The sequence below is a fragment of the Dendrobium catenatum genome, unplaced genomic scaffold (genome assembly GCF_001605985.2).
Source record: "Dendrobium catenatum unplaced genomic scaffold, ASM160598v2 fragScaff_scaffold_535, whole genome shotgun sequence".
NCBI lineage: Eukaryota > Viridiplantae > Streptophyta > Magnoliopsida > Asparagales > Orchidaceae > Dendrobium > Dendrobium catenatum.
Genome location: NW_021318997.1, coordinates 155,639 through 178,901, shown reverse-complemented (window position 1 = coordinate 178,901; position 23,263 = coordinate 155,639). Strand labels below are relative to the sequence as shown.

The following is a 23,263-nucleotide window of genomic DNA, read 5'->3' as shown; positions in this document are numbered from 1 at the left end:
AAATTGCAACCTGAACAATTCATAGAATGGGTAGAAATAATGAATCAGTTTTTTGAATGGAAAGAAATTCCGGATAATCGAAAAGTTAAATTTGCAAGCTTGAAACTAACGAGACTTGCATTAACTTGGTGGAAAAACTTTCAAAATAATAGACTTAGAAGGGGAAAAGAAAAAGTCAAAAATTGGGAAAAAATGAAGCAGAAAATAAAAGGAAAATTCTTGCCAACTGATTATGCTCGAACAATATTTAAAAATCAACTCAAATTGCATCATATCATTAAAACTGACGAGGCTCATCGTATGACTTTAAAATTGGAAAAGCAACATCAAAGGGAAAAGGGTCACAATAAAATTGTGGAATGAAACATTTCAAGTAGCAAATTGAAGGAAGTTTCGGGGTTGATTCGGTCCCCCGAAGTCCTCAGCCATCAATCTGATTCGGTCGAGTTAATTGAAGGCTTGAAAACTATTTTTGGTGTCGATTAATTTCTCCGAAGTCCTCGCAGTTGATTTGATCTGACTTAATCGAGCTAAAAGGGCAAGTGCTCTCCCCTAACCTTCCGTCGCGGGGAGGGGATGTGGGTAGGCTATCGAAATTTTGTTACAAAGCTATTGGACTTGCAAATTTTGAGCCCTAATTAATCTATCAATAATTGATTAAAATTCTTAATCTAAAACTCTATCTTAATTGGTTTAACTAATTAATTAATTATGCAACCAATTAATTGACTTAATAATTGACTAACTAATTAATTGATCCAATAAACTCGAGTGATTTCTCAATTAATCGAAGTCATCGATTTGTCAGAGATTTGATCCATATATGACTAATAAATTAATTAATACTTTTAACTTAATTTATTTAGAACAGTTAAATAGATTGAGAATAAGAATATTTAATTAATAAAATACATACAATAAAAGTTAATTAAATGATTAATCAATGAATTAACTAAATTAAATAAACAATCTAACTAAAGTAACTCATGCCGAATATGAATTAAAAAAAATCTCCCTTTTTAATCATAAAAAAAGAGATAGAACTAAAATTTAACAAATAAATAAAGTCAATTGATTAAATTAAATTTTAAAATTATATAGCATTTACTAAAATCGTAATGTAAAACTTTAAAATTAAATATTTTAATCAAATTTTAATCTAAAATAGAAATTTTTTAATTAATTGAACTAATTAATTTTAAACTTAATTAACAAAATCAATTGAATTTAAATGTCCCACTTAAATAAAATTATGAAGAAAAATTTTATCAATTGATAAAAATTTTAATGAAATAAAAAACTTAAGTTAAAATTAAACTTTAACTTGAAATTAAAATTTTTTAATCAATCAACCAATTTAATTAAAATAATCAATGAAATAATTTTTAAAACATCTTCAACATTTAAAACTAACAAATTGAGGGAAGTAAATTTTAATTAAAATTCAACTTACAATTAATTAACTCATGTAATTGTTTAATAATAAAATCAAAATTAATTGAGCAAATTTAAAATATAATTACTGAGATGAGCAATTGGTTTTAAATTAAAACTTAATTTCAATTACAAAATTATTTTATTAATTCATATCATTAATTAGTACAATTAAATTAATATTAAATAAAATATAATTCAGAATAATGTTGACACTAAATTGATGCCGCGCAACTCTTAATAAAACTCAAATTCCTAAAAAGCAAACCAAAACTCAAAATAGAAAGAAAGGCTCCAAAATCTTAATTTAAACCCAACTTGTGACAAAGCCCCCGCTCTTAGCAAAGTTCCAAGCCCTTGGTGAGCTGCATTCCCTATAGTTGCAAACTGCATCTATTGTAATGGCTGACTACGAGCACCTGCAAACAAGCAGTCAAAAGACAACACATCATAAGTAAAATTAATGCTGAAAAGAGTAAGTTAGCTAGTGCAGGTAAGACAAAGTGCTGGAAAACGGGTAAAAGAGCAAACCACTGTGCTAAAGTAGAGCAACAAACTACTGTAGTAGGAAAAACTACGAGCACAAAATAACAAGACACTGACGCTAGTGTCGAAACCCTGAAATATGTAAAACCTTAAACCCCTAACCCAGACAACTTTCAATGAAAGCTGTAAGTTTGACTTTAGGGGAAATATTTAGGCAAAAATGACATAACCTCTAACCCCCGCTTAACAACCGACAACTTCTAATAGAAGCCTTAAGTCCAACCTCTAAGTGAAATGTTTAAGTAATTACATAACCTTAGACTCCTCACTTGAGCATCCTCGTCTATAAGGTTAGGTTTTAAGACCCATTATACGGGCCACTTAACTTACAGGGCTAGTTTGTAAGACCCGTCATCAGGAAACTTCTAAGGAAGTCATACGACATATCCAACTGAAAATCTCGGGCATCTTAGGGTATAGGGATAAGTTATAAGACCGCTATTCGGGCCACCTCTATTAAAGGCCGTAAGATCAACTATTAGGGTTATTTTCAACTGAAAGCCATAAGCCTCTATCCTAACCCAATCATATGAGCAACTCTTAAGCAGAGCCATAAGACCCAACCCAAATTAAACCAATTTAAAATTCACACCTCTACACTTCAGTTTACTCAGGATCCCAAAGAGGATGCAACCAATGGCTGCTAATCAAATTCCCTGGACACTATAATCAATGGTTGCTAGTGTTGATAGACTGAAACCCACAGTATAACCGGGACGACGGAACCATGAGATATGGATTGGGTGTACCTTCATCCCCCCATAACTAAGATTAAAACTATAAAACACTGTTTCACATTTCCACATTCCTTGCATAAACTAAATATATTTTATCCTTAATCTTGAATGCTCTTCTAATGCGTTAGGATGTGTAATTAGCTATGAGGGCTTGCGCTTAAAGGAAGTAGGACCCAAATCTAAATAAACTCTGACACTATTCTCAGGGAAAATCTGGTCAGTTTTAGATCCAATTTACCTTAGAGAAAATAAAGAACCTTAAGCTTGCGAGAGCGAGGTTCGCGCCTTTTATTATTTTTCCAGAGTGAACATAAATATTTTGGGTTCAGGAAAACATATCTTAGAGTCAAGTTATTCTTACATGGAAATTGGATTAAACATAAAGGAAAAAAGCATACATTTAAAAAGCTTTTTGTTCGCCTCAAGATAATGTTTTTGCAACTTTTTGCCTTTAAGTTGAACTCCATGGTCTTAAATATCTCATCAGATGCTATGAATCATAGAGTCAAGTTCCAATATAAATTTTCTGAATAGACCACCATTACACCAACATAGTGAATTGATCACTAAACTAAAAATAATTAAGTCGGTTTAATATTGGACATTGTATTGCATGGGAATAAGCTTGTAACTAAATCATTTTATGGTTAGTTATATAGCTACCTATGTCTAGGCTAGGTGATGGGAGTCGTGTTAGAAGGACAATCCAAATATCATTTTAATGAGAATCCAAATATCATTTTAATGGAAGGACCATCAAGCCCCTTAAGAGGAGAAGGCCACGAAGTATTAAATATCTCATTGCTAATAAAGCAAGTCAGCATCAACTTAAATTACATTTTATTCCATAGGAAGAGTATTTATAAAAGAACATAGCATTCTTTTTTAAAGGGGGCTCTTAATACATGTTGTGAGGATTCAAATGCATGTCTTGATTTTAATTCTTCTTTATCTGCTCCCATCATTTAATGGGCTGACTTCAGGATTGAGACATGTATTTGATTTTAATATGATTTCTATGAGAGAATCCACAAAAAAATGTGACAAGGAGAGTTTGTGGTTGGTTTCTTTAGCATGTTAGGGTTTCGGAGGAACAAAAAAAAAATATATCTTGGGATAGATGTAATTATTTATATCTCAAACATAGGTTTCATTTTTCCCTTCAAAATTAATTAAAAAGCTAATTTTCAAGTAATAACAGGCCTCGAAAGTTCAAAAAATTTTAGGGAAGCTATCATTAATTGGCTCAAATGGAAATTGTCCTAAAGTATTTTATAAAATTGATATTAGTGGAAACCACAAGGATTTTGAAGCGTTCCGTAAACATTGGCGGATGCTTATTATGTTTGAAATTATTTTATTTAATAATTATTTTTGTTAAGTATATTTAGGCTCTTTTGTTTCAAGAGTATGATTTAGTTTATTATTGATAGGGCTTGAAATTTGATTTAAAGGATAATTGGATCCTTAAAAAAAGTGGTTAATATTGTTTCTAGTCATCCTTTTGATTTTGATATTTAAATTTTCTGTCAACCTGAGAATACTTGCTTGCCTTACATGTATTCAAGGTTTTTTTTTTATTTGCTTTTATATAAAGAAGACTTATAGTTTTCTAAACTACTCTGCTGTTCTTGTTGTGTTCTAATCATCCTAATGATGCACCCATTTTGTGGATACACTAGATTGAGATCATCAATCCCATTTTCTTTGTGATACTTATGGTCATCAAAATTTAATTAAAGTTTTTTTTGGGCTCATTGTTTCAATAAAGTGGAATAATGCTATTTGTTGAAGCATGATGTATCGATGTTTTTTTTACTGCTTATTTTACTCAGTGTATATGTTTGTTTTAATTCCTAATAAATTCCCTCACTGATGGAATATTTTGGGCTATTTACGTATGGTTATTAGTTGTTCTTTATTTTATTATTTTGCTTGGAGGAGCTGCAACCTACAGGTGGCATGCAAGTTGGTGGTGGTATTAATTTGGAAAATGCTGTCCATTATCTAGAGGAAGGAGCTAGTCATGTCATTGTTACATCAGTAAGATTTTTTTTTTTTTTTTATAATTTTTTATTTATTCGATCAAGCATTATCATAAGGTGGTGCTCATTTAAAATAATGTTTTATGTTATTTTTATGCATTAAGCTTCTTCTTCTTTGAGTTTGATTCTTGGGTATAGTTTCATTATTTTTCGTTTTTTACCCCATTCCTCTTATAGGGTTAATCACATCAAGTATTTAAATCTGCTATATTTTTTATGACGCTGCAAGAGTTGCGTGATGAGGTTATATAACTTGTCACACTTGCCAAAAGAATGTTATAGACATTAATGGCCTTTATTGCAAGCATTGGACTTTGTTCATTTTAATTCTGCAATAGTGACGTCCCTCTTTTGCAGCATGTTTTCAGGGATGGAAAGGTTGTTCTCGAGCGGCTGAAGGAGTTTGTTCATATTGTTGGCAAGGACATGCTTGTCTTGGATCTTAGTTGCCGGAAAAAGGTACAAGAAAAATACATCATATATACACAAACACTCGCATTGTTAGTCATTACTGATTATTCATTCTTATACAAACAGATTTTGCATCCTCATCTTCCACTAGTGCATGTTTTATAATAAAGATTATTTCTTTGGTATTACTGGGTAATATACTGGTTGTAGTTGTCATTTAACTGTGGGCTCCGAAAATTCGGCCCCGGCCTCCGCCGGCACTGATGTGCTTTTTCTTTGGCGAGGGAAGTTTTAACGGAATTAAGTTCCGGGGTAAATTTTGGAAGGCAGATGGGTTTGTAGATAAGACACTACCCAGAGATTTTGCCCTCATTTTGCGAGGACTTTATGATCTGAGTTCTGGTTTCCTATAGGCGCAAGCCCCTATAGTTAATTACCCCTCCCAGTAACGAGAGAGAACTTTTGATTAAGGCTAGTCGTCATTCAGATACGTAGAGTATACGCGTTATCTGGCATACAGTAGTAACATAAGTATTTGAAATAGTTGGAGAATTTGAGAATTTGGATGATTGAGAGATTTGGAGATTTGATATTTAAAAATTTGAATTTGCACCATCTTGCACTTAAAGTTGATGGTGGGGGAATGAATGATAGACTCGATCAAGATCCCATGGTTTCGTCGTCCCGGGCCATCGTGGTCCCTGGTTTACTTAATCAGAGGAGGTAGTCGACCCAACCTGATAGAAGGATCCTTGTCGACAACCATGGATTGCTTCGTCCAAAGGGACCTTGTACACCTGGGATGGGATTTTCCTAAGGGGATAAATTTGAATTCACCTTAGCTAACAGAGGGCTTTGTGCCCTATCGATCATATCCTATTGATTCATATCTAAAGCATTTGATGCCAATAAAAAACGTATTGGCTCTGACCATAACCGATATTTCGTGGTGCCATTTGGCGGCAAAACCGCTGGTTAGAGGACACATACCACGTCCTTATTGGCAGGAGATTGTTTGAGAATATATGCTACTGATATTTTCGACTAGGCATTAACTCTATGCGAGCTGAAGTAAATTTTGAATTTGTCCACCCCAGCAAACTATTGCGGAGGGTAGATGGATTTTGCTTTAAGCATTTAGATGGTTAATTTCAATTTTAAATATTTGAAATTTTTGAGATATTGAAAAGTTTTGTGGAGTTTTTGAGTTTTGATAGGCATTTGGGCGGAGTTTGAAATATTTGAAATTAATCTCTCCGGTTGAGATAAACAGTCAACACGGCCATCATCGGGGTGTAAGGGATTATTTCTGTTTGTTGATTGAACCCTGTCGACCCTATCAACTTGCCGATAAGGGATCGGGTTTCGTAGGCTTTGTGCCTTTGTTTGTGAATTTTTTTTCTTAAGGCCTTGAAAGACTAATATAAATGTATAAAATAAATATTCGGGTCGACTTCATGACCGCATATTTATCCAATGGTTTGAACCCTGTCCACTCCTATTTAGCTGCTTAGGAGGATCGGGTTTTATAGACTTTATGCCTTTGTTAGTGAATTCTCTTGATTATAGGCCTTGAAGGCCTAATATGAATGTATTAAAATAAATACAACATTCGCCACAATCGTGTATTTATTTGAAGGTTCGAACCTCGTCGACTCCTATTGTTTCGTATAGGAGGATTGGATTCGCACTTGAATTCACTTGTCGACCCGCGCAACATCCCTAGGCGTCACGTGTGTACCAATAACACGCTCTTCGGGGCCCATGCGGGTTATGATTGTATTTACCCCTTTAGTGTACCTATGTGTATACAATCTACGGTGCACGTGCATGATATTTTGAAATATTTAGTTCTGCAAGTAATTGCTATTTGAATACACAACATTTCATTTGAGAATTTATTCACATCTTATGTCCGCTAGTACGAGTGTTGCGGATCCGGTGGCGAGTATCTGGATGTCACAAGACACATCATCGTCCTAAGTGTTTCTGATTGTACTTGTTTGTAGGGATGGGTCTTTTACGATCGAGTGCTAGTATTGCCATCTCAATCTACAAGCAAACTTGTAAGGATTGTTATAGAAGTCCACTGTATCTATCAACATCATCTGTTGTGTATCATATATTCAGGTATTGATGATTGTTGTTGTTTGTAGTTGCTTATTTTGATAATCATTTATCATCTGTATGCCTTGGAGTCTTTATTCATCAACAACCAATATCGCCCTCTCAATCTACAGCATAGCTATTATTTGCGTGGTGGGTCTTTGATTGTTGCATGTGGGTAGTAATCGTGAGCTTTGCAACTGTCTGTTGTTACTTACAAGTACAGTGCATTGACTTTGTAAGGACTGTTGCGGGAGTCTGCTGCATTCATCAGTATCATCAACTATGTATTTTGTCTCATGCGTTCATAAGTTTTGATAATTGAAATTTGTTTGTGATTGTTCAGATATTGTGAATGGGTTACTGTTCGTTCATTGCTTGTATGTATCGAGGTCCTATTCGCCATGAGTCCCCTGCAGTTTGCTTGTATTTGTTCGAATGCATTAGATTGTTATTTGGCATTTGAATTTAGATCTTGATTGTGCATTTTAGGATCTAGGTTCCACTTCTTGTAGTTCAGTTCAAGTCCAAGTTCCCTGTTGTTCGTATAAATCCTCTGCATATTTAGTTCAAGTTTTATGCATTCATGTCCAAGGATGGGTCGTCTGTATTGCTGCTCAAATGGGGTCTTTTTATTGTTCAAGCTTTGTGCACTTTAGTGAAAATTTTGGCAGCACCCTGGCATATCCCCAATTTGGGGAAAAATAAGGACCTTGGCCTTCCCACCACGCTACTCGAGTGCGTATGGTAGTTGTCCTCTAGACACCGCATCCGTGCATCTTTTCATCCCACCATGCTACAAGAGCGTGTATCGGGCCTTCAACAGTACTAATACGAGAACACCAGTGACTTCCCCTCCACGCTAGAAGAGAGTGTATAGGGCTTAACCACCTCGCCGTATGCGTCGCACCGGGCTCCCTCCTACCGCGCTACAATAGTGCGTATAGGTTGTTCTTCAGTCCGCCATAAATCGAAAATGGGATTTTAGAACATTATACCTTTCGTAGAAGTGTCGGCGGCACAAATGTCGAGGTCGAAGACAGTCCCCACCACGCTACAAGAGCATGTATAGGGCTTACCCACCTCATTGCACCTGTTGCACTGGGTTTTACCCTACCGTGCTATAAGAGCGCGTATAGGGGGTCCACCAGCGCGTCAGGCGCATCGAGGGCGGGATTTGAAACATTATACCTTGTAGGAGTCGTTGGCGACTGTCGGCGGTGTCGACTCGTGGACCGAGGGAAGAGGGTCCTTTTCCTTTATTTATTTAAACATTAATTATAATTAATTATAAACTATAATTTTTTTAATTAATTATGTTATTTATTATTAATTAAAATAATTAATTATTATTATAATTAATTAAACTAATTAACATCATTGGAGGAGGGAAAGAAGTTACCTTCACAGTGAGCGAATTCCTGTTCTTGCTTTCGATTAAATTGTCTTAACTTTCGATCCCGTGGGAAGGGAGAAAGTTACCGTCGCAGCAAGCGAGATCTTGTTTGGGCTTTCGATCAAACTCCAAGGAAATGTCGTCGAAGGCACGAAGTCGATCAACAACGAGGTAGCCGAAGAAGCGCACCAGCGAGAGAAGGAAGTGCCGAGAGCCTCGTATCCTCCGATATTTAACGACGCGAGGCAAATCTACGCAATCAAGGCGAATGTGGAAGAGGCAGCGTCGAATCGTGGGTAGATGATGGCGTAGGGTATTTGACTTTGTGAGATTTTGGGGTGGGAGCCGGCATTACAGGTACAAATGAAATAAATAAATATATATATATATCCTGAGGTTCTGATTCCTTTTGCCTAGCGCTCTGAGTAGCGAACTTGATGAAGGATTATTTGATTTATCTTTACTGACTTGTCAGAAGATTTGTACGCCTTATGCCATTTGCTTCTAGCTTTGGCGGGTTTGATGAAGGGGTTGACGTGCCATGCCGGTGACTTAAACCATTTAGGTTTGTACTAGGTCGGTGGCAAGGAGTCATCGGTCCAGAGCTTTGTGCGTAACGGACCTGTTGATAACGAATTCTTTTAGTTCAGCCTAAAGCTTTGCGTGAACTTTAGGATATTTTTTTCGGTCATTTACTTTGTGCTTTGACGGACTTGTCGAAGAAGAATTTCTTCGATCCTTGCTTTGTGCTTTGCGGATTTGTTGAAAGATTTGTAGGTTTTGGATTCAGTTGATAGTACCGAATATGGGTAGTATCTCGATCTGAGAAAATTTTAATTTGAGTCACTTGAGTTCATCAGATCGGGAGAGCTAGGATTTGACAGTTTTTCGTCCTCTGGTTGCTGAGATGGGGGTTACTCTACTACGGCCATTCTTATGGCTTGTTGAGTAGATAGAGCTGCCAGCGATTCGATCATATTTAAGCTTGTTGGAACCTTTACACCCATTCAGGTTACAGATTGGAGCTATGGGAATTACGCTCCCCAATATTGATTTTACTGAAGTTGGTAGATTTGGTATCATCTTTTGTGGTTGAAGATTTTGGAGCCTACGAGCATTCGATAGTTGTTAGTGACTCCTTCCACTAGAACTTTGATTCTCCAATCATTTGGGAGAATTCGTTGGACTACGATCACTTGAACTGGTTGAGTCAAATTGGCCTTCGTACTTTCTACAGTCCTTACTGACGGGTTGACGAAGTGGTGGTTCCGCTACTACGGTCATTCTTATAGCTTATTGAGTAGACAGAGTTGTTAGCGATCCGGCCATATTTGGGCATGTTGGATCCGGCTTTTTACACCCATTTGATACTTAAGCTTCAGGATGTTGAAAGACTTTAAGCTGTTCTGGCCCAATTTGTTGGAGTGTGTAGTCACAAGTCTCTTTCATGACTTTTAAATCTTCTTAAATTGGAGAAAGTGATGTCCTAAACTTTTTGAAGACCACCTACACGTACTTTGAGAAAGAAGTCTTTGTATTCTTTAGCATAAAAGAACTTTTTAATTGATAATTTAAAATATTTATTTTGGAGATCTCGGCACGCAGCGTGATGTCGACCCAAATTATTATTTAAAATGCCTCCTATCTCGCAGAAGATTTTAAAATATTTAAAATGCCCCTGGAACGAATTTATAATTTTAAGATTTTAAGTATTTATTTGTCAATCTCGGCGCATAGCACAATGTCGACACCGAATAAATACTTAAAATGCTCCCAGCTTGATAGAGAATTTTTGAAATACATTCTCTTAAACAGAACGTTAAAATATGAAATGTATTCGTTAATAAACATATACGAAAATATAACGTATTAAATATAACATTTTTTTTCTGTTGACAATTTCATGCGTAGTATTTCTTCAGGTATCGGCCATTGATTGGCGGCAAGGGCCTCTAATCATTCAGATCGATGAGTTGATAAGCTCCTTCCAGGTACATCTTTTCGATGATGAAATGTCCTTCCCAGTTGGATACGAATTTGCTACCAATTTTTTATGTGGGATGATTGACCTTATTTGCACCAGGACCAATTCTCTTTCTTGAAATGATCAAGGACGCATCATTCGATCAAAAGATTTTGTCATCCTTGCTCGGTAAATCTTCAGATTCTGTTGGGCTTGCAACATGACTTCATCGAGTGCATCAAGTTTCTCCATCCTTAACTGAGCATTTTGTTCCTGAGTTAGCTCATTATGGATAGCGACTCGAAGAGATGGAAGTTCAACTTTAAATGGCAACACTGTTTCAACTCCAAACACTAAAGAGTAAGGAGTGACTTTGGTTGGCATTTTGTAAGTTGTACGATAGGCCCATAACGCCTCTGTTGTTTTCGTATGCCACTCTCTTTTATTCTTTAGCAATTTTACCAGTGTTTTGTTGAAGCCTTCTACGAGGTCATGCTCTTGGATAGTATATAGACGAGTAATGTCAATCGATCTTATGCCGATCAATGAACTTATAAAATTTTGTACTCTTGAATGCAGTACCGTTGTCTGAGATTATGCGACGCGGATGTGACCTCTAAATGGTGCTACTTTTGCCCACTTGGTGATGTAGTCGGTCGCTGCCAAGATGAAACGGTATCCTGCTGATAACGACGGATCTATCGGCCCGATAACATCAGTACTCCAGCATTCAAATAGCCAGGATGCTATTATAAGGTGCAATGGATTTGGCGGTTGATGTATAATATTACTGTGGATTTGACATTCGTGACACCTCTTAGCATGATCGATGCAATACTTTACTATTCTTCATAAATAGTAGCCCATTCTTTTGATTTTAACAGCCATCTTGGGACCTGATTGGTGCGCTCCACATAGCCCTTCATGAACTTCTGCTACCACTTTATCAGATTCTCGGATCCCTAGGCACCTTAGCCACATTTGATTAAAAGCTCGTTTGTATAACGTGTTGTTGACAAATGCGTATCGTAGTGCCTTTTTTTGATTTGAGTAGCTAATGATTTATCTGTTGATAATCTATTTTCTTTGAAGTAGTCAATGAAAGGCTGCCTCCATGCATCTTCTTCTTCGACATCTAGGCAATTTTATCATGATTCTGAAACTTGACTAGCTTTGCACCTTTTCTTAGGAGCTTGCTATTCTTCAGACTGATCTTCAAAATCAACTGGTTGGGGAGATTGAGGATCAACCGGAGTTGCATGCTGCCTGCTTGAACTTGATATTCCTTATACCTATGGGAGTTGTAATAAGGCTGGCTCTAAGACCCGACGAATGTGCACTATAATTGTTATAGGTTATTCATCATCCATATTCGCCATTTTCTTATATCTATGGGAGTTGTAATAAGCTTTGCTGTTTTGACCTCGGGAAACTTGAGCTAATTTGACAATTGGAATTTGTTTCATAAGCTCAAGTACCCACCGATGATAACATGCCAATTCTAACTTGGTGATTTTGTAGACTCCTAATACTTGATTTATAGCAAGTTGAGAATCAGCAAAGATTTGAAGATTTCGAATTCTAATATCGATTGCAATCTCCAGTCTCGCTATTAAGGTTTCATATTCCGTTTCGTTGATGGTCCGTGGTTCAGTCAAACTAAATGAGAATCTCATTATGCCTCCCTCAATAAGTGCCACAAAAATGAGTCCAATTCCGGCTTGAGCTTCTTTAGATTTAGAGGCCGAGCACGCTTAATTGATGATGCTCCATCGAAGTACATTTCCCATACTTGTAGCATCTCTTCGTCTTTTACATTCATGATCTGCTCGTCAAATAGATCGTCGTTGAGCGGTGAATCCGCAGGAATAGGATGTGCAGCAAGAAAATCTGCTAACACTTGCCCTTTTACTATCTTTTGTGGGACATATGTGATATCAAACTGTAGAAGTATCACTGCCCACCTTGCCAAACGACCTGTCAACACTGGTCTTGTCATCAAGAACTTCAACGGATCGATCTTTGAAATCAAGGTGATTTTATGAGATAACATATATAATGACGGAGCTTCTGAACCGCAAAGATCAGGGCCAAGCAATGCTTCTCAATTGGGGAATAGCGGATCTTTGCTCCGATCAACCTCTGACTGATGTAATATAGAGCGTTCTCCTTGCCTTCTCCATTATGCTGGACCAATAATGCACCTAGGGACTCTTCTAGTGCTGTCTTGTACAGTATAAGAGGCTTCCCCGGTATTATGGCCACCAGCATAGGAGGATTCAACAGATATCTCTTGATGCTATCAAATGCTTCTTGGCACTCTTCGTCCCACTTAAAGCAGACATATTTCTTCATCAGTTTTGAAAATGGCTGGCACCTACCTACCTGACAGGTTCGATATGAACCGCCGAATGTTTGAGAATATTATGCGAATTAAAAATAATTTGAAAAATTCATTTCACTCCAAGTTCAATATATATATATATATATTTTGAAAAGCATACAATCATTTTTAAATTTTGCAACTTCTTTCTTTCAAAGATCAAATTCACCAGCTTAAATGCATCCTCAAGTAGGTCGCTCTGTATAGAAGATAGAGTCATAAGACTAACATTTTAAGTTTGGTCTTCTTCTTAACAAGAATTCATTACAGGAAAATTGTCCATTATCGACAGAATTTTCTGGCGGTAAAGGGTTATGTTCCAAAGGAAATTAGATTATCTGACGATTTGGTAAAAACCGCATATGAAACACAATCCGACGGTTTTTTCCACCAAAAATATTTTATGTCGGCTTTACGGCAGCTTTTGAATCGGCGACTTATGTAAAATTACTGTAGGAACTTTTATGCGTAATTACCTATGGTTTGACGAACGATGATTTGCGACAGTTTAATTGCTTGTAATATCCGACGCATAAGTTGCAAGATGATTGCCGGAATGAACCGACAGAAATAACTATTGCTAATTACTAGTTGTCTACCATGTAATTCTGATAGTTTATGATATCGTAAGTTTCTAGCTGTTGTGTTGTCGGTAAGCTGTCGGAAACTTGTAGGAACTTAAAAAATTTGACAGCCTCCCCTCTATCCTCATACATTTACACAATATGTATCAGCAATAGTTGAATAAAATGCAGAAAATAATTTGCCAAATATAATAATCACAGTCAACATAGTGAAACAGTTGAAAACATAAATTAAATGAAATAAACAAACTTTCAAACATAATAAAACATAAATATTGATATAAACAACCTTTCAAACATAACATTCAACTCTAAGAAGCATTTCACATCAATGTTTTGAAATAAAAACTTTTTCTTGAAACTCTAACAACAACTTCAATATTATCTAATCATCTACTGTGTCCTTGCTGTCCTGTGATTCATGTACATGCTCTTGCTCTTTTTTCTTCTGATTTTTAGCTTGATATGATTGCAGCTCTGCTTGCATCTCAACCTGTATATATCTCGTCTCATCTATCTCTCTTGTCAGAGCAGAAACCATTTGGCTGATGGTTTCTTTAACACCACTAGCATCATAAAATGCTGAGGTGGATGTACTATTCTCAATAGCATATCCCTGCGAGCCTAAAACATAAACCCTCCCACTTTGTCTTCCTCCAACACTTCTGACCATATTTAATACTCAGAGTACTGGATCGATCATGAAGATAATTTCTCACCAGTAGACGGATGACCCTCCCGAAGTGGTATAAAATCATCTTACGAGAATATATTCATAAAAATAATTTTTAATTTAGTTTTAATTATTACTCAATAAATGATACTCACATTAGCTTTTCTTTCCTTTTCATTAACCCACTGATTATCAGCTTGATGTTGATGAGTCATTGCATGCAACTCCAGTGGTGTCGGCTCCTGATCAAGATAGTCTTTTAGCAAATAGAGAACATAATTAAAATATTATGTTTCACGACCCGACCCGACTAACCCAAATTAACGGGGCGGGAGCAGACAGTCGTACAGAAAACATTATAATATAATCATTACCGTTTCATATAAACTTTTCTAACAAAATATGAATATACTCAACACATAATATAAGAAAGAGCCACTAAGAAAACATCAATAAAACTGTTCCAATTATTCTTCTCACACAACTACTAAAAACTCTAAATCAACAACAGTTACATAAACTCCAATATTGTACACACACAGGTACAATTATAGAACTCTAAACTCAAACTCAACAGAGAATATAAAAAAGAACCTTTCTTCCTGAGGTCCCCTACGACGATAAGTGTAAGGTCGTCGTGCAGCCATCACTTCTCTTCTGAAAAATATTTCAAACGTAGGATGAGCTAATGCTCAGGAGACAATTCATAACTCAGTTAATTTCATAAGTAGCATATAATATAAACTTTTACAGATGGAACTAATTCATTTCATTATGCAAATCATAACATGTGAATTTTTAACCTTACATTCATTTTCCTTTCTTTCATTCTTTCCTTTCATTATCATAGGCAATTCAAATACAAAAATGCTTATGTTAAATGTATACACCCGTCCCGGAAGTACCAGTGTTCGTACTGATCAGGTACGCAGTCAAATTTTGGCCATTTCCTTTACCATTTGGCTCCGAAGAACTCCATTATCATTTGGCTTTTGCAAGCCACATTACCATTTGGCATTTGCAAGCTCCATTACCATTTCTTTGACACTTCCGGATCAACATGCACATGAAATTATTATTCAATTTAAATCTTTTTAATTATGTTCAATTGCTCTTCATAAGCTTCATATATTTTCATGTTCAAGTATTCTTCATATGTTTTATATGCTTTCCAATTAATGCATAATATAGATATATAAAATTGTAGGTTTTCTTTAAATCACTGAATATAAAACATGAATTAACAAAAAAATAAATGCATAAAACTTCATTTAAGCATAAAAAGAAATTAAGTACTTATAAATTTAAATTGGGTATGAACACCTATCTTATTGACTTCAAAACATACTTCTACTACGTACGACGTCGCTCCGACACTTGTCGTTCCTCTAAACAATCAATACCTAACATTGCATATAAAATTCAAATCACATTACATAATACTTAATATTTTTATTAAAAACTCACTTTTATGTTTTAAAAACATTGCTAATATTCTTAGGAATAACTTTTCTAAAAGCACTTAATAGGAATTAGGTTTTTAATAAAAAGCTCTAATTTCTTTTTCTCCAAAAATTCCTCCAATTTCATTGATTTAATCGTTAAAATGCTCTCATAAACATTCCCTATTAATTTCTTAAAGAAATTTTGAAAGAAAAATAGATTTTGGAAAAATCCTAGAAAAATCGTCTCCAAAAATCTTGAAATTGAGAGGGATTCATTTAGAAATAATTATACCTTTGTAATCTTCTTGTCGTCCTCTTCGATTTGGACTAAAATTCTTGCCGGAAGAAAGCCGTTGAGCCACCTCCGTCGCCCGACCGTCCGCCCCCTTTCATTTTTCTGCTCAAACCGTGTGAATGGGGAGGGATGAGGGATCGGTTTGCTATATTAGGGATAATAGGGAAATGCTAAAAGACCTATATACCCTTAAGTAAATTTGTCATTTTAAATGGTTAGGGGTAAAATGGGTATTACGAAACTTCTAAAATTTTTATCTCTCAAAATACTCGAAATTAACTATAAGTTCTATACATTAAAATGATCAGAATTTTACGTAGGATTTTCTAAAATTATTTTCGTCGAATTTTGTTAACGTAAAAAATTTCACTTAAGTTTCGTCGCGACACATCGAAAAGCGTGCGACGACTTATGTACGTCGTTTTTGGGTTTTACAATTCTCCCCTCCTAATTAAAATTTTGTCCTCGAAATTTAAAAGTAATACTATACTATAAAGCCATACCTTAGCCGAATAAATGAGAGTGGTTCTCACTCATTTCTGACTATCTCCCAGGTGACATCCTTCTCTGAACTGTGCTTCCAAAACACCTTAACATAAGGGATCGTTCTGCTCCTCAACTGCTTAACATCATAATCAAGGATTTTCTCTGGTTCATTAACGAAGGTTAAATTCGGTTGAATATCAACTGATTCAGTACTAATCCTCTAAGTTTCATCTGAAATGTATTTTCTCAAAGAAGAGATGTGGAATACATTATGTACTCCACTCATGTGAGTTGTCAAAATCAACTTATAGGCTACCTTTTCATTCCATTCTGAAATCTCAAATGGACCTACATATCTTGGCCTCAGCTTTCCCACTTTGCTAAATTTCTTCACTCCCTTCATTGGACTGACTTTGAGGAATACAAACTCTCCAACAGCAAACTCAACTGGTCGGTGTTTGGCATCATAATATTTCTTCTGTCTGTCCTGCATTGCCCTCAATCTATCTCGAATCAACTTGATATTTTCTGTAGCATCATCAATCAGATCAGCACCAATAATCTTTCCCCTATCTCAGCCCAGCTCAAAGGTGTCCTACACATTCTCTCATGTAAAACCTCATAAGGAGTCATACCAATACTTGCTTGGAAGCTATTGTTGTAGGAAAATTCAATCAAAGGTACATGTCTCCCACTTACCACCAAAATTCAAAACACAGCCTGAGCAAATCTTCTAAGGTCTGGATGGTTCTTTCTGATTGCCCATCTATCTGAGGGTGGAAAGCTGTACTGAAAGTAAGTCTGGTACCCATAGCTTCCTGAACCTTCTTTCACATTCTGGAAGTGAATCTTTCATCCCGATCTGATACTATAGACTTAGGTACCCCATGTAATCTAACAATCTCTCCAACATACTGGCTTGCCAATTTCTCAACTGGATTAGACTATTTGATAGATAAAAAGTGTGCAGACTTAGTCAACCTATCAATGATCACCCATAAAACATCACATTATCTTCTAGATTTAGGTAAACCAACCACAAAATCCATAGCAATGTCTTCCCATTTCCACTCAGGTATGGGTAAGGGCTGTGGAAATCCTCCTATCTTCTGATGTTCAGCTTTCATCATCTAATATGAAGTACATTTTGATACTATTTCCGCCACACTTCTCTTCATTCCTGGCCTCCAAAACACCTCATTCAAGTCCTGATACATTTTGTTATTGTCCGGATGAATGGTGTAACTGAAGTAGTGAGTTTCTTGAAAAATTTCTTTCCTTAAGTCATCACATTTGCCTTAGATTCAGTTCCTTCTAGGTGAAGATATACTTCAAACTCTGGTGGTCAGTAAAAACTTTGCATCGCACTCCGTACAAGTAATGCCTCCAGATCTTTAGGGCAAAAACTACAGCAGCTAACTCTAGATCGTGGATCCGGTAATTCCTCTCATGATTCTTCAATTGCATAGAAGCATAGGCAATGACTCTTCCATTCTGCATCAGTACACAACCCAACCCTTTATGTGAGACATCACTGTAAAGCTGAAACCCATCTGATCCTGAGAGAATAGTCAGCACTGGAGCAGTTATCAAACACTGCTTTAACCTCTGAAAAGCTTCTTCACACTGAGCTGTCCAATCAAACTTCACTGCTTTCTGAGTCAATCTGGATAGTGGCATAGCTATCTATGAAAATCCTTCAACAAACCTTCTGTAGTAGCCTGCCAATCCCAAAAAGGCCAGTCTACTATTGCTTACATCTTATGCTAATCAACAGATATCTTCTCATCAGCAATCATATGCCCCAAAAAGTTCACACTCTTCAATCAAAATTCGTACTTGAAGAACTTAGCATACAATTCATTTCCTTTCAATGCATGTAACACAATCCTTAAGTGATTTGCATGCAGTTCTTCATTTGGAGAGTAAACTAGTATATCTTCTATGAATACTATCACGAATACATCCATAAATGGTTTAAAGATTATATTCATGAGGTCCATAAATACTACAGGAGCATTCGTCAAACCAATGGGCATCACTACAAACTCATAATGCCCGTATCTGGTATTGAAAGTAGTCTTTGCAATATCTTCCTCTCTAATCTTGAGCTGGTGATACTCTGACCTCAAATCAATCTTGGAAAACATTGAAGCACCTTTCAACTGATCAAACAAATCATCTATCCTTGGGAGAGGATACTTATTCTTCACTGTCAACTTGTTCATCTCTCTGTAATCTATACAGAGTCTTAGTCTTCCATCTTTCTTTTTCACAAAAAGAACAGGAGCACCCCAAGGAGAGGTACTAGGCCTGATGAAACCCTTCTCAAGCAGCTATTGCAGTTGCTCTTTCAACTCCTTAGCTCTTTAATTACCATTCTGTTAGGAGCCTTAGCAACAGGTTCATCTCTTGCCACTAACTCAATAGAGAAATCTATTTCTCTACTAGGAGGTAAGCTAGGTAAATCATTTAAAAATACTTCTAGAAATTCTTGAACAATTGGGATGTACTTCAGCTCTCTTTCTTCCTTCATCTCTTCCTTAACATAAGTCAAGAAGCCTTCATAACCTTTCTTTCACATTTGAAAAACCTTCAAAGATGATACAATCATAGCAGTTACCCCTTTATTCGTTTGAAATTTGAATTTCTCCTCTCCTGACATACAAAACTTAACCTCCTTTTTGTAACAATCTATAGTCACGAAATGACAAGATAACCAATCTATGCCTAAAATTGCATCAAACTCAGATAGAGGTAATACAATCAGATCTGCCTTGAAGCTCTTATCACAAATTCTCAAATCCACTTGGTATTTCTACTTAGCTTCCATATGATTTCCATTAGGCATTAAAATTGACAGCAACTTCAACATAAATGTAGGAAGAAAACTCGCAAATCTAACAAACTCTTCTGAAATAAAGGAGTGTGATGCTCAAGTATCAAACAGAATTCTAACAGGTCTATCGCACATAAGGATTATCCTTAGTCATAAAGAGTTACAGAATTCAATTATAAAATATGCAATTCATTATTCATTCATTTCATATTCATTCATTGTTTATTCATATTCATAAAAAAAATTATTTATTGCAATTAATTAAACTACGCACCTGTAACCACATCAAGAGACCCCTTAGCTTCTTGTTGGGACAATCCATAGACTCGAGACTGAATATTCTGACGACTCTGACCTTGAGAAGGCACAGAAGCTATAGACTCTACAGCTCTTGGTATACCAGCAGTTCTCTGAGTATTGTTGCATGACTTGACCTCTGTAGCAGATCGTTGTCCCAAAAGAGGGCAAGACTTCGTCATATTTCCAAGCTGATGGCACCAAAAACAAGTATTAGTGCCGGAGAAGCACTCTCCCTTATGCATTCACCCACACTTACTACACAAAGTAGTAGTTGAAGCACTGCTGTCAGAGTTGCTAGATCTGTGCTTCTTTCAAGTAGAAACCCCTGACTGAGAAGACTGAGCAAACTGGAAAGGCTTTGACCTGCCCTTTATCTTCCTTTTCTGAAAATCCCTCCTCTTCTGAGTTGCCTGCAAATCAATCTCAATCCTTCTGGCTCTTTCCACCAAAACAGAATAATTCTCAATTCCAAAAGAAATGAGAGGCTGCCTTATCATATCCTTTAACCCATTCAGAAAGCGGTGGCACTTCTCTTCAGCATCAGGTATCAAGTGTGGGGCATACCTGGATAACATTGTGAACTCTTCATCGTACTGAGAAACAGATTGGTCTCCCTGAACCAATACGTTGAACTTGTCCTGCATATGTCTCATGGCTGACATAGGCACATACCAGTCTCTGAATACCTTCACAAACTCCTCACAAGTGACTTGGCTGCTTGGTCTTCCTCCAAAGGTTTCTTCTAATTGACTCCACCACCTTTCAGCCTCGCCATCAAAAACATAAGCAACCAATGTCACCCTCCTATCCTCTGGGCAAGACATGCCCTCCAGTATCTTCTCGATCCGTATCAGCCAGTCCTCAGCTTGTATAGGTCCGCCACTTGAGAACAATGTAGGCTTTATATCCTGAAATAATTTTAGGTTGTTATCCATAGGTCGACTTCTACTTCCACTGCCATTGCTCTGATTTTGGGAGATCTTTATTTTCTGAGTCATCGCTTCCATCATCTGAGCGAATAACTCCATAGTGTTGTTCCTCTGAGGTTCTGCTACTTCTGGTAGCTCCCTTCCTCCATATCAAGGTCATCGGTGGCATTCTGCTTAGGATTCATATTCCTAAGATAAAGCACATCAATTATAAGACAAAATAATTCATAAATTTATACTTTCTAAACATTCTAAGACTTATTCAATAATCATATAGACTCTTTCATTAATCATTATTAAACCTTTGCTCTGATACCACTCTTGTCACGACCCGATCCGGTTAGCCCGAATTAACGGGGTGGGAGCAGACAGTCATCCTGCACCATGCCAGAGAAAGGCCTGCATGGGTGGGTCTGCGGGAATCTACAAAAAAGAGGCAATTTTTCCCTGCGTACGAGTACTTATATTTTTACCTTGCCGTGCTAAGAAAAGCGCGCACATGGCTTGCCTACCTCGTTGTAAGCGCCGCATCGAGTTCCCTCTCACCATGCTAGAGAAAAGCGTGCATAGGGGTTCCTCGGCGCGCGACAAATACCGAAAATAGGAATTTAGGAGATTATCCGCTTCGTCGCTAGCATTGCAACGAATTTCCTCCCATCACGCTGGAGAAAAGCGTGCATGGGTGGTTGTTCATCGCGTTGCAAGTGTCGAAACGGGCTTTCTCAAATTTGCAAAATTCCCTCTTTTTTTATCTTTTTTTTTTCTTTTTTTTTTCTCTTTTTTTGGTCTTTTCCATTCTTTTTTTTACATCTCTTTTTTTTTTATTTATAAAATACACATGCATACATACATATTAACGTATGTGTTCCCTCTATTCTTTATTTAATAATCAAGGCAATAATGCGATTGGAATTATTATCTAATGACAGTACTAATAATATCAATTAGTTAACAACAACCACTAATACTAATGATGCTAAAACAGATAAGTAAATGAAGCTTTCTAAAATAAAAAAAAAAGAAAGAAATGAAAAATTTGCTGTAAGAACCAAAGTAACATAAAAAAATGAAAGGTTTTGACATGTGGAGGTTGCTTGACTGTCGGATTTTGTTGGGCTTAAGCTGATCTTATGTGGGCTTTTGAGGGGCTTTAGCTTGTGGGAGATTTTGTTACAGATTCTAAATACACGAGTGGGCTGTTAGAATGAGAAGTGAGGAAATGAGCTCTTATGTGGATTTGCTGTAAGCTTGTGAGACATTGGAATGATGGGCATTTACAATTTGAAGTGGGCTAGTTTGAATTAGACATGGATTATGAGAAAGTAGCTGGCTGCCTTGGAGCAGTTTTGGGCTGCAATGAGGAGGATAAATGGGCTGTTTTGGAGTAGATGTGGAGGAGTTTGGACAGGATAAGTGGGCTGTTTTGATGTGGTTGGAATAGATGGAGTGCTGGGATTTACTTGCTGTTGGAGAGTGAAAACAGAGCTGGGTTGTTGGATTGAGCTTGCTATGGGGCCTTTAATGGTTAAAAAAAAAAGTGGAGAAGGAAATGTATGGTAAGCTGTTGTATGCTGATTATGAACTTGGAATGACGGGCTCTTTTTTTTTTCTTTTTTTTTTTGAATTTCGATAGCAGTAAGACTAATGTGGAGGTGGGAGACAAAACAGTACAGGTGTGGTCCCCTCCTTTTGCTTGCAAAAGAAGAAGTTAGGGGTTGGGAGAGGAAAGCGACAAAGGAAAAGAAAAGGTGGTAGATGGTGTGTTTTACATGGAACTATTGGAATCTTAAGTATAGAAAGCTGTATGATTGGTTGAAGGAGGACAAAATCAGCTGAAGCAACCTTGCAATTGTGATGAAAAACAGCAAGCCGAGACAAGCTCGAGATCTGAACTTCTGCTATATGTTTGTTGGTACAGACGTGAACTGGAGACGAAGGAGCTCAGCGGTTCAGCCTCAGGTTTCGGGACAGACTTGTCCAGTGGAGCTGCTTGGTTTCGGTTTGAGGTGTAGGAGCAAGTGAACAGAAGTTCTGCAGCCGGGTTGAGTAGTTCAGAACGGTGGAGAGGAGTGGAGAGAAGTAGTTGAACTTAGCTATAAAGATACGGGAGGTGGAGAGGTCTGGGCGTGAGGAATTTCGTTTGCTTTTGCATGAGGTTGGGACGGACGGTGGTTTTGAACTTGCCAAAGCATGGAAAATCGGCGAGGCTTTCCTATTTTTCGCTTTAATTTCGAAGCCAAAGCGGACGAGCTGCGATTGAGTGCATTTAATGGATTTGACATTTTCTCTGTTTGGCAACCTTGTCTTTGCTAGAAAATTTTAAATTGAAACCCATATTGATGTTTTATCACTTATGCATTAATTCAAGAGGGCAGTGATGTTTCAATCAGCCAAAAGTCATCTCGATTTGTGTGTTGATTTCGCCAAACGTCGAAATTAGACAATTGATAAAGCATTTAGGGTACTACCGACTTTCCGGTCGCAACGACTTAGTTCGTTTTGATATCGGACGTCGTTTGGGCGACACCAAGGATAATTTTAACATGGGGCTGCCTTGATTTGCGTGCGCAACCTCAATAGAACAATTTGATAGTATATTTAGGGTATTTTCGATATTTCGAACACAACGACGCAGTACATTTTACGATCAGACATCGTTTGAGCAATGCCGAGGGTATTTTTTACATGGGT

General features: G+C 36.8%; 1 protein-coding gene across 2 annotated transcripts in view; it reads left to right on the top strand.

Annotated features, from left to right (window-relative positions):
• LOC110093437 (1-(5-phosphoribosyl)-5-[(5-phosphoribosylamino)methylideneamino] imidazole-4-carboxamide isomerase, chloroplastic) overlaps positions 1 to 23,263 on the top strand; it is an 89,837-nt gene that overhangs the window by 43,181 nt on the left and 23,393 nt on the right. For both annotated transcript variants that reach the window (XM_028694649.1, XM_028694650.1), the window contains exons 5-6: positions 4,675 to 4,760; positions 5,120 to 5,221. In XM_028694649.1, the coding sequence (XP_028550482.1) occupies positions 4,675 to 4,760; positions 5,120 to 5,221 (188 nt within the window). The remainder of the gene's footprint in view (positions 1 to 4,674; positions 4,761 to 5,119; positions 5,222 to 23,263) is intronic.